The sequence below is a fragment of the Phacochoerus africanus genome, chromosome 4, assembly GCF_016906955.1.
Source record: "Phacochoerus africanus isolate WHEZ1 chromosome 4, ROS_Pafr_v1, whole genome shotgun sequence".
Taxonomy (NCBI): Eukaryota; Metazoa; Chordata; class Mammalia; order Artiodactyla; family Suidae; genus Phacochoerus; species Phacochoerus africanus.
Genome location: NC_062547.1, coordinates 87,150,037 through 87,161,594, shown reverse-complemented (window position 1 = coordinate 87,161,594; position 11,558 = coordinate 87,150,037). Strand labels below are relative to the sequence as shown.

The 11,558-nt window shown below is 41.9% G+C and overlaps 1 protein-coding gene across 3 annotated transcripts in view; it reads left to right on the top strand.

Moving 5' to 3' along the window:
- The first annotated feature begins 831 nt into the window (after positions 1-831).
- AP3B1 (adaptor related protein complex 3 subunit beta 1) overlaps positions 832-11,558 on the top strand; it is a 256,686-nt gene continuing 245,959 nt past the window's right edge. For 2 of the 3 annotated variants that reach the window (XR_007134506.1, XM_047778163.1), the window contains exon 1: positions 832-1,103. Coding sequence is in view for 2 of the 3 variants with exons in the window: in XM_047778163.1 (XP_047634119.1) it covers positions 976-1,103 (128 nt within the window). In the remaining variant the exon portion in view is untranslated. The remainder of the gene's footprint in view (positions 1,104-11,558) is intronic. The other variant, XM_047778162.1, reaches the window with a different exon arrangement.

Sequence of the window (11,558 nt, the reverse complement as noted above, 5' to 3'; positions counted from 1 at the left end):
CGTGGGGGAAAGGGTTGGGTAGGCTCTGAAATCCACCTGAAACGTCAGGCTGGGGGAAGTTACTCCTGGAAAGAAGGTTTCTCTTGTGCAACTGCGGGGCCGGGCAACTTTCTGCCTTGACACCCCAGAAGACGTTAGTAAGTGAAACTGCTAGGGGAAGAACAAATGAAGGAGGTGCCTAGATGACAGGCTAGTCCTGGTGCTCGAGGCATCTGTGTTTCATTTTATTCTACCTTCGGGAGCCAGACGCCAGGAGGGTGCACTCCTTTAGCTCCTTGCAACCAATGGCCCTGGGATTTTCGTTTGGAACTTTCACTGTAAAGATCACCTCTCTGCCGCGGCAGCGGTGGATCCTCAAACACGGGGTCCTAGAAGTTTCCTTAATCTGCAGAGATCTGCGATTGAGGTTGCCTGGGGCGGATGTAAAAGTTAAGACAAAGCTTGCCGGAGGAAAAGGAGCAGAAACCGGCTTAAAAAGGAAAAGCAATCCTGATGTGTCTAAGAAAGTTGATCTGGTGTATTAAATAACATTTTAGGAGAAATCTGAAAGCTATTGGTTTACAACAGGAGTCTAGCAAAGAGATGTCTGGGGTTGGGGAACTTCCTTAGAGATCAAAAAGGATACAATGGGTATCTGTCTCCAAAAAAACTTTAAAAGCCTTGAGCTCAGTCTTTTGCAAGATCAGGGCCCGCCTGGCGCGAAGCCTGAGACTGAGCCTTCCGGCTACCTCGAAAACCAGGAGATGGGAAATCCACGCAGGCCCGGAGTGGCCGGCGGTGGGCTCCGGCCACTATGCACACTGAGCATGCGCAGGGGGTGGACCTCCTGGTCGGTTTAAGGAGCAGTGACGAGTCCGGAAGCGCCTGCGCGCGCCCCTCGGCACGAGAACTAGTTTTGTTCCGCGTTCTGTGGTTGGGAGCCGGTCAGAGAGAGCCCCCGGCAGGACCAACCCGACACCCGGCAGCACGACAGCAATGTCCAGCAACAGCTTCGCTTACAATGAACAGTCCGGAGGAGGGGAGGCGACGGAGCTGGGTCAGGAGGCGACCGCAACCATTTCCCCCTCCGGTGCCTTCGGCCTCTTTAGCAGCGATATGAAGAAGTGAGGAGAAAGATTTGGGGTGCGGGGACTGGGCTGAGAAACTGGGGCCCTCGGCGGAGCGGGCACCGAGCTGGGGCTCCCGGGAGAGGGGTGGGGTCGCCCCGAGACGGCTCGGAGCCTAGCGGTAACGTTTCCCCGAAGTTGGACCAGTTGGGAGTGGTGGGAGTTGTTGTGAGTTTGGGATGAGTGTGTGGAGGGGTCTTGAGTGGTTTTCAAACTTAAGAGAAAAAAGAGCCATCCCCAGAGACTCGGAGTTGGTCTTGGCTGGGGCACAGGAATCTGAGTTTTGAAAAAAAACACTTCAAGCTAATTTACTGTTTGCCTGATCACACTTGGGGAAATTAGCTTATTAAGGTGGAAGGATTGTTTGGGGAGTTGAGAGGGAGAGTTAAAGGGTGAGTTTGGTTTATGGGAAACTCTTCTGTGGCTCTAGAGTGTTGGAGTAAGGAGGTGTTTTAGGCACTTTATGAATGAACAAACTGGTTTATACAATCACTAAGGTTCTTGGACAATGTCTTTTGCACTGCAGACAAAAAACCAAAAAAACCAAAACCAGCCCCTCCAAAACAAAACAGAAAACCACACAAACAAAAAAACCCCCACTCCCAAACACAGCAAGTATATGAGTATAGACTATTTAGTGTGTTACTCTGAACAAACCCTAAAATTTTATAAATAATGTGAGTTTTAAAAACGAGCACTAAACAGTGTGTACCTGTTTTTTTTGGTAAAAGAGTGTTTTCAGTACCATTGATTTGAGGGGGGATTAAAGTTTAAGAATCCTGATAACTTTGTATTTTATTGTAATCATTTTTACTTGTTTCTTATTTTTAATCTCTCAGTAACAAACTCTATGGTCATATAGTAGGCTGTCCCTAGATTTATGCTAAAGTAAGGTAAAGTAGCTCTGCTGGTGGCTTTGCAGTGTCAGAAAGGTAAATAAAAATTTACTTAAAATTTATTTTAAAAGGCGTTCTTGAAAGTGCTAGTGGTTGAAATTGTGATTACATTTGGACTGTATTGAGCTAATTGAAATCCTATATGGATCATGTGGAATAGAGTTTTGGGTTTTTTATTTCCTCCCTTATTTTCCAGTTAGAAAAGTTTAAAAGTAATAAAACTAATTTTTCATTCTGTGCATTTAGATGGTGGATTTTCCCAACATGGAGGTTGTTATTAACAAAATGTTTCAACTGTTTAATTAACGTATATGTCTATATAGGTCTGTTTTGCATGTGATATGCTTACAATTGATTTATGGTTTGTGAATGTCTAAGATGTTTTTCTGTTAGAGACTTTCATTTCCTATTTTGTCAGATTTGGCCTTGATTGGGAAAAAAAAATATGGCTTTGACTATGGCCAGTGCTGTTGAGGTGACTGAGCAGATTGGATTTAAAATTAGCTAATAGTTATTAAGTGTTTGTGCATCTGTGTAGACTCCTTTACACTTAGTGTCTCAGCTGGTCCCCCTAACAGCCCTCTGGCTTGTTACCAGATACTTCTCTGATCTCACTTTGCAGATGAGGAAATTGGAGCACAAGTGGTTAATTTGCCCAAGATCCTAGAACTAGAAGACTGCACTGCCTGAATTTGAACCCAGACGATCTAATCTTGAACAAACTCTTGAGCAATTGGATGTATATTTACTATTTGATGAAGTTTTTGGTGCTTTTATTAGGGAATGCATTAGGGAAAGCCTCATTAAAAGTTTCAAACTTTGAATAGGAGTTGTAGACAGTGTATGACCTTGAGGCTTTCAGGAATTAGAAACATTTCGGCCATTGAATTGCAACCTAATGGATTGGTTAGAAACAAGCAGACCCCTGTTCTGGAAGGGCTTGCTTAATCTCTCTTGAGTTTGAATTCTCTCATTTATAAAAGGAAGATATTTCCTGCCTTTTTAAAAAAAACCAAATGGCATAATTTATGTAAAAAACCTAAAGCTTAGCCTGATTCTTTGCTCTAATTTATTTTTTAATTGAAGTGTAATTGACTTGTATCATTAGTTTCAGGTGTACAGCATAATAATTCAGTAGGTATTTTTTTATACATTGAGAAATGATCATCACGACAAGTCTAGTTAACATCTGTCACCATACTCAGTTACAGTTTTTTTCCTGTGGTGAGGATTTTTAAGATTCATTCTTTTAGCAACTTTCAAATATACAGTACAGTATTATTAACTAGTGTCACCATGTTGTACCTTACATTCCTATGACTTATTTGTTTTATAACTGGAACTTTGTACCTTTGACCCCCTGTACTCATTTCACCCACCCCCCTCAGCTCTAATTTTGCTGATTTACTTCAGAGAAGTTTCAAGTTCACAACCAAGTTGTAAGAAACATACGGGAGAACTAATCTTCATCAGTTAAAGAGTAAATTTGCTGCATTGCTTTATTTCTCTTTCTCCATACACACACACACACATTTGTATTATCTTTTCCAGTGGAGAATAGATGGTGTACATCATGTCCCTTTCTCTTGATACCTCAGTGTGTATTTTTTAAGAACAAGGATATTTTCTTCGCGACTGCAGTGCTGTTATAGTCAGGTAATTTTTTTTTCCTTTCCCCCCTCTTTTTAAGGGCCACACCTGTAGCTTATGGAAGTTCCCAGTCTAGGGGTCGATTTGGAGCTGCAGCTGCTAGCCTGCTCCACAGCCACAGCAGTGCTGGATCTCAGCAGCATCTTTGACCCACGCTGCACCTTGCAGAAATGCTGAATCCTTAACCCACTGAGCAAAGCCATGGACTGAACTGGCATCCTTGTGGACACTAGTGGGGTTTGTAATCTGCTGAGCCACAATGGGATCTCCCTATAGTCAGAAAATTTAACATTAGTACAATATACAGTCTATAAATCAGTGTTGTCATTTGTCCCAATAAATAATTTTAAATTTTTTTTAGCATTTTTTTTTTCTTTAATACAGAATCCAGTCCAGGGTCATGTAATTCATTTAGTTGCCATGTGTCTTTAATCTCCTTTAATCTAGAATAGCTCCATAACTTTTGTCTTTCACTACCTTGACACTTTTTTTTTCTTTTCCTGTCAACCTGCAGCATATGGAAACTCCCAGGCTAGGGATGGAATTGGAACTGCAGCTGCTGGCCACAGCAGTGCCAGATCCAAGCCGCATCTGTGGCCTGTGCCACAGCTTGTGGCAGTGCCAGATCCTTAACTCAGTGAGCAAGGCCAGGGATTGAACCCACATTGTCACAGACACTTTGTCGGGTTTCTACCCCACTGACCCAAATGAGAATTCCTACCTTGACTCTTGAAGAATACAAGCCAGTTGTTTTATAGCATCAACTTAGGTTTACTGGTGTTTCTTCTTGTTTAGATCCATGTTATATGTTCCAGGCCAGACTACTGCCTTCTTAGACTGTTGCATCAGGCTGCATTGGATACCCATCTTTATACGGTCTTAAACCTCATTTACTGGTTAATCAAACCTGTGTATTAGATTATTGGTGTTAAGATTTGCAATTTTTCTATTTAAAAATGTTAAGAATTTTTTGTCATCCTTTCTTTTGAGACCGTTTTACCTTTCCTTTTTCTTTTTTTGGTCTTTTTAGAGCTGCACCCATGGCATACAGAGGTTCCTAGGCTAGGGGTTGAATCGGAGTTGTAGCTGCCGGCCTATGCTACAGCTCATGGCAGTGCCAGATCCTTAACCCACTGAGCGAGGCCAGGGATCGAACCCGCAACCTCATGGTTCCTAGTTGGATTCATTTCTGCTGTGCCACGACAGGAACTCCCAGAGACTTTCACTTTTATTACTTTTATATTATTCCTAAGTAATTTGTCTTTTGTCTTAACTCTTCTTTTATCTTAACCAATTTGGTTGTGTGTGTATAATTTAAAAGTTATTTTTTATTTATGGATTAAATATTGATTAGAAATTAATTTCTAGAAGGAAACAGACGAGACTAATTAATTTTTCTTAACAATGTAAAACTGCTAAATTTCCAAATCTCTTTTCTTTTGAGAACATCACATATTAAATATATTAGAAAGAGCATTGGACCTAGAATGAGAAGACCTGGATTTAAGTTCATGTTTTCCACTTGCAGTAATGTTTCCTTGTTCAAGTTGCTTGGTCTCTTTAGTGTCCTTATTTCTGGAGAAGGTATGTAATTCTTGACTGTTCCATGAGTTTTCCATAAGATAGTATAGTTGAAAGTGACTTCTGAACTAGAATATTAAATACTGTTTGGAAAAGATGTTGAAAGCGGGGTTCCCGTCATGGCTCAGTGGTTAATGAATCCGACTAGGAACCATGAGGTTGCGGGTTCGGTCCCTGCCCTTGCTCAGTGGGTTAACGATCCGGCGTTGCCGTGAGCTGTGGTGTAGGTTGCAGACGCGGCTCGGATCCCGCGTTGCTGTGGCTCTGGCGTAGGCTGGTGGCTGCAGCTCTGATTCGACCCCTAGCCTGGGAACCTCCATATGCCGCGGGAGTGGCCCAAGAAATAGCAAAAAGACAAAAAAAATAAAAAAATAAAAATAAAAAAATAGATTAAGGCATCAACATTTAGAATTTTAGGTGGTAATAAAAGCATGAGAATGGATGAAATCACCCATAGAGAACTGTTTTATTAGAAGAGGAAGGCAATTCAAACAAAACTATAGGTAATACCAACTTTTGAGGTGTTAGTAGAAGAAGAGCTAGTGAGAGAGACAGTGCTCAGAGGGGTAGGAAATCAGAGGATGGTTAAAAAAAAAAAAGAAATTAAGAGGAAAGTTGGTAAGTGGATAAGGTCACCTATGTTAGGGGTGGCAGAGAGATGGCAAAGAGAATGAAGGCTGAAGAGAGGCTAGTGACTTTAACAGTTAAAAGGTAACCAAGGTAACATTTTTAGTCTCTACTGAGAATGGGGTGGACTTCTCATTTTTTTTAGATTCACAGAGCTAATTTAGACCCAAACAAAGGGCTGCATGCTTTTCTGTTGTCCTACTACATCATGTATTCAGTGTATGTGTATTGTAGATGATAAAGCCTAGCCTACTTAACTTAAATTTTATTTATTGTCAGCTTTATATCAGCCCTGAAAATTACATTGCATATAATCCTTTAACCTTTAATATCAGTGTTTCTTTCTCTTTTTTTTGTCTTTTTGCCTTTTCTAGGGCCACAGCCTCGGCACATGGAGGTTCCTAGGCTAGGGGTCGAATTGGAGCTGTAGCAACTGTAGCCGCCGGCCTATGCCACAGCCACAGCAATTCGGGATCCAGGTCATGTCTGCAACCTACAGCACAGCTCCCAGCAATGCCAGATCCTTAACCCACTGAGCAAGGCCAGGGATCGAACCTGCAACCTCATGGTTCCTGGTCGGATTCGTTAACCACTGAGCCATGACGGGAACTCCCAATATCAGTGTTTCTTAGTGGAGTCCACTGGGAATTTTACATGGGTCTCTGGTTTGTGTAGAATTAAAGCAAATCTAGCTTTTTCTCCACTGCTTTTTCTCCCTTTCAAGAGGACATATAGAAGTGCAGCTGAATGAGAGTAACCTTTTTATAGGGCTATTCTTCAGTTAACTTTATTAAAAATAAACAAACAAAAAAAGATAAACCCATCCTGTCAACCAAGAAAATGCAGAAGGCTGCAAATAAAAGAATTTATTGGGGTTCTAAGAATTGCAGTTTGAGAATGTACAGCCACAGGGTTGTTAAGTTATCTGGCAAGAAATATTGTTGGTCAGGATGCAAGGAAGTATTTGTCCTTCAGGAACAGGCTGTCTCGAGATATTTTAAGGTAAGGGTTGGAGAAATATTTTGAGTTTCTGGAACACTGGACAGATAATCTGGATACCTACATTAAGATAATAATTGCTCCAAGTTCAGATTCTATTTGGGCTGAGTCGTCCATAAGTCATACTTCCTCGGGGCCTCCCAGGTCCATTTTAGAGCTGTCTCAGCAATACTGATTCCATTTTGATTTTCCTTTCACAAAGTGCTTTATTAATAGTAACACATTGTTCTATTTTTGTTTTGTTTTTGTATTTCTTCATTTTATTGAGATATAATTGATACCTAGCACTGTATAAATTCAGGGCGTACAGCATAGTGATTTGACTTAATATATACATCGTGAGATAATAAGACACAGCAAGTGTAGTGATCATTCATCATCTCACATAGCTACAACATTAAAGAAATAGAAATAACTTTGTTTCCTTGTGATGAGAATGCTTATGATTTCCTTGACAATTTCCCATATAATGTATAGGAGTGTTAGTTATACTCCTCATGCTGTATATTACACCCCCAGCTATAAGATAAAATACCTATAACTGGAAGTTTGTTCCTTTTAACTACCTTTATCCAATTCTTCCTCCCCCTAACCTCCCCAATTCTGGTCATCCCAAGTCTTATCTCTTTTTCTTTAAGTTTATTTGTTTTTGACATGTAATTGACCTGTGTTAGTTCTTGGTATATAACATAGTGATTCAATATTTCCATACATTTCCAAATGATCAGTACAATAAGTCTAGTTATCTCGTGCCATACAAAGATATTACATAATTATTGACCATTTTCTCCACAGTCTACATTTCATACCTGTGACTTGTTTATTTTGTAACTGAAGTTTGTACACCTGTTCTCTCCCACCCCCTACCCACAACCACCTGTTTGTTCCCTGTATCTGTGACTCTGTTTCTGTTTAGTTATGTTTGTTCATTTGCTTTGTTTTTTAGATTCCACATATAAATGAAATCACATAGTATTTGTCTTTCTCTGACTTATTTCCTTTAGGCTAATACTCTCTGCATTGCATGTTGTAGAAAACAGCAAGATTTCATTTTTATGGCTAAGTAATATTCCATGTGTATGCGTGTATACATACACCATGTATTCTCTTTTTAATTTTTTTTTTTTTTTAGGGCTGCAGCTACTGGCTTATACCGTAGCCATAGCAATGCCAGATCTGAGCTGCATCTGCGACCTACACCGCAGCTTGTGGCAACAATGGATCCTTAAGCTACTGAGTGAGGACAGGGATGGAACCACATGCTTTTGGATATTAGTCAGGTTCTTAAGCTGCTGAGCCACCATGGGAACACTTACCATATGTTCTTTATCGATTTATCAGTGGACACTTAGGTTGTTCCCATATCTTAGCTATTGTAAATAATGCTGCAGTGAAGATAGGGGGCATATGTCTTTTCAAATTAGTGTTTTTGTTTTCTTTGGATAAAGACCCAAAGTGGAATTGCTGGATCATATGATAGTTCTATTTTTAATTTTTTGAGGAACCTCCATACTCTTATGGCTGCAGGCAATTTAAATCGTGTCAATGTGCACGGGTTCCCTTTTCTCCACAGCTTCACCATTTTTTGATTGTTGTGTTTGAATTCTTTTGTTTTGTCTTCTTTTTGCCTGCACCTGTGGCATGCAGAAGTTCCTGGGCCAGGGATCAAAACTGTGCCACAGCAATGACAATGTCAAATCCTTAACCTGCTAGGCCACCAGGGAATGCCATTTTTTTTTTTTTCTGGTATTGAGTTGTATGAGCTGTTTAGATATTTTGGCTATTAAGCTCTTGTCGCTCACATAATTCGCAAATATTTTCTCCCATTCCATAAGTTGTCTCTTTGTTTTGTTGATGGTTTCCTTTGCTTTGCAAAAGCTTATAAGTTAACTTAGGTTGCATTTGTTAATTTTTGCTTTTATTTCTTTTGCCTTTGGAGACAGAGCCCAAAAAATATTGTTAGGATTTATGTCAAAGAGTGTTGTGCCTATGTTTTCTAGGAGTTTTAGGGTTTCAGGTCTTACTTTTAGGCATTTCATCCATTTGGAGTTTATTTTTGTACATACTGTGAGGTAATGTTCTAATTTCATTGTTTTACATGTAGCTGCCCAGTTTTCCCAGCTCCACTTGTTGAAGGGACTATGTTTTTCTCTGTTGTACCTTCTACTCTTTGTTGGGTAGATTGCTGGTCTCCACCAAAGGTCTTCTGTGGTTGTAACTTATTCTGTCTTCTGGAACATGTTCCTTTGTTGCCTCATTTTTTCTGATTTGCTGTTTTTATTTTATGTATCTGGTAGGTTGTTTATGTTTCCCCAGGTTGGAGAAGCTTATTCTGTTCTGGTTATCAGAGCAGACTGCTGTTAGAGGGCCCTCTATGTATCCCGTGTCTGGGTCTTTCTTCTCTGACAGGTGACTCCTGTGGATGCACCGTAGGTGTGGATGGCTCTTGGTCTGGTTGTTTGCCAGGCCTTGCCTTGTGCAGTGGCTGGATGGCACCTGGTCTGGTACTGTTAGCTGCATGACCAGGGGAGTCCTGGTCCTGGTGCTGGCCCACTGCTAGGTGGGGCCATATCATGAGCCAGATCTGGAGCCCCTAGGTCCTGTGATCCCTGGGCTAGTGTTGACCCATTGGTGGGCAGAGCCAGGTTCCAGGGTGACTGACTGTAGGGCTGGGGTCCTGGAGCTAGTGTTGGATTTCTGGTGGATGGGAAGGAGGTCCTGCAGCTGGTGTCGGTCTGCTGGTATGTGGGGCCAGTTCCTGACCTGGCTGGCTGCGGGGTCCAAGATCATCTGGAACTGGGTGCCTGCCCACTGGTCAATGCGGCCAGCTCTCAGGGTGGCTGGCTGAGGTACCAAGGTTTGGTGCTGGTATCAGCCTGCTGTTGGGCGGGGCCAGAGCCCAGTGTGCCCTGGGGTGGTGTTGGCCTGCTGGTGAGTGGGTGGGGGTCTTAACAGGGCTGGCTGTGAGGCTGTGGGACCCAGGGCTGGTATTGGCTGAACTTTGGGTGGGGCCAGTTTCTGGGGGTTTCTGGCTGCAGAATTGCAGAATTCTGAGGGTCCTGGAGTTGGTGTTACCCTCCAGGTGGAATGAGGCTGGAACCCATGGGATCCTAGGCCTAGTGCTGGCCCTGTGGTTGTGGGGCTGTGTCCTGGGGTCTCTGGCTACAGTGCCCTGCCATTCATGGAGTTAGTGTCAGTCTGTAGGTAGGTGGGGCCTGGGCCCAGGAGGACTGGCCCTGGTAGATGGGCTGGGTCTGGGGCTAGTGCTGGCCTGCAGGTGTTTGGGGTGGATGGGATCGACTGGCTTTTGGACCCAGGGCTCTTGCCAGGCCCCCTGGTGCCTGGGGCTGGGTCCTGGGCCGTCTGATAGGTGGGCTGGGTCCTGGGGTAGCAAGGAGCTCAGAGTCCTATGCAGCTGACTTTCTGGTGAGTAAGACTGTGTCCCCCTAACTAGCTGCTTGGTTTGGAGTGTCCTAGAACTAGTGCTGAGTCTGTGGTGGGTGTGCTGGGTCCTGGCGCCATTAAACTAGAGGGAAGATTCCAAAACAACACTTGCCTTTAAACATTTAGTGGGTGAGGTAAGGCTAATATGAGCTAATAGTAATATCAGTATATACTTAGTTCTAAATTGTGTAGTAATTCTCAACTTCCAGTGTGATAAGCCTACTGAAAGGAATTTATTATAATCATTTATTTTTGTAACAGTGATTTACTGAAGAAAATGGGCATACTGGAATTTTGAAATGTCAAATGCATTTTAGTTAGAGATGCTGAAAATGTTGGCACCCTGAATTGTTAGCATATTATGAAGAGGCACTGGCTTCTCATTGTGAATTCATTTATCTTGTGCTCAGGGGTCCAGAGTTTCTGGTTGGAAAATACACACTCCACTGATGATTTCTCTAGCATACTTTTGTCTTTGTCATCGTCTTCCATTTCTGAATATTTAAATTCCTTGAGTTCTGATAATTCCAGTTTTGGTTTACAGATCTATCCTATTCTGCCTAGCTTGTTGAAATTGGTGGTCACTAGATCTAGTTCTGGAGACATTAACAACGTATTTGCCATGCCGTATATGTAAATTGGACCCTACTTTTTTTTTTTTTATTACAAAGGACATATAAAAATTAGCCAGTTTCACTAAGTAAATGTCATTTGTTTCAAAATGGATATTAACAAAAGAAGAAACTATACAATGATATTTGCACTGCATTCCTAGCTAGATAAACTACTTTTTGTTGTTGTTGTTGTTGTTTTTTTGCCTTTTAGGGCTGCATTCACGGCATATGGAGGTTCCCAGGCTAGGGGTCTGATTGGAGCTACAGCTGCTGGCCTACACCACAGCCACAGCAATGTAGGATCCGAGCTGCATCTGTGACCTACACCGCAGCTCACAGCAACACCGGATCCTTAACCCACTGATGGAGGCCAGGGATTGAACCCGAAACCTCATGGTTCTTAGATTCGTTTCTGCTGTGCCAAGACAGGAACTCCCTAGATAAACTAGTTGCTTTTGACTTCACATAAGTAAGACTGTTAGTTCTACAAGGGGTTAACAAGTTAAGGATTGGTCACTTTAGTGGTACAGTAAGGTTCCTATAATTTAATTCTTGAAATATACTTCAAATCAAGTAAGATTTTACCACATTGAACACAAAAATTGATGAAATACTGAAGAGTCTTACTTTTCAATACATTA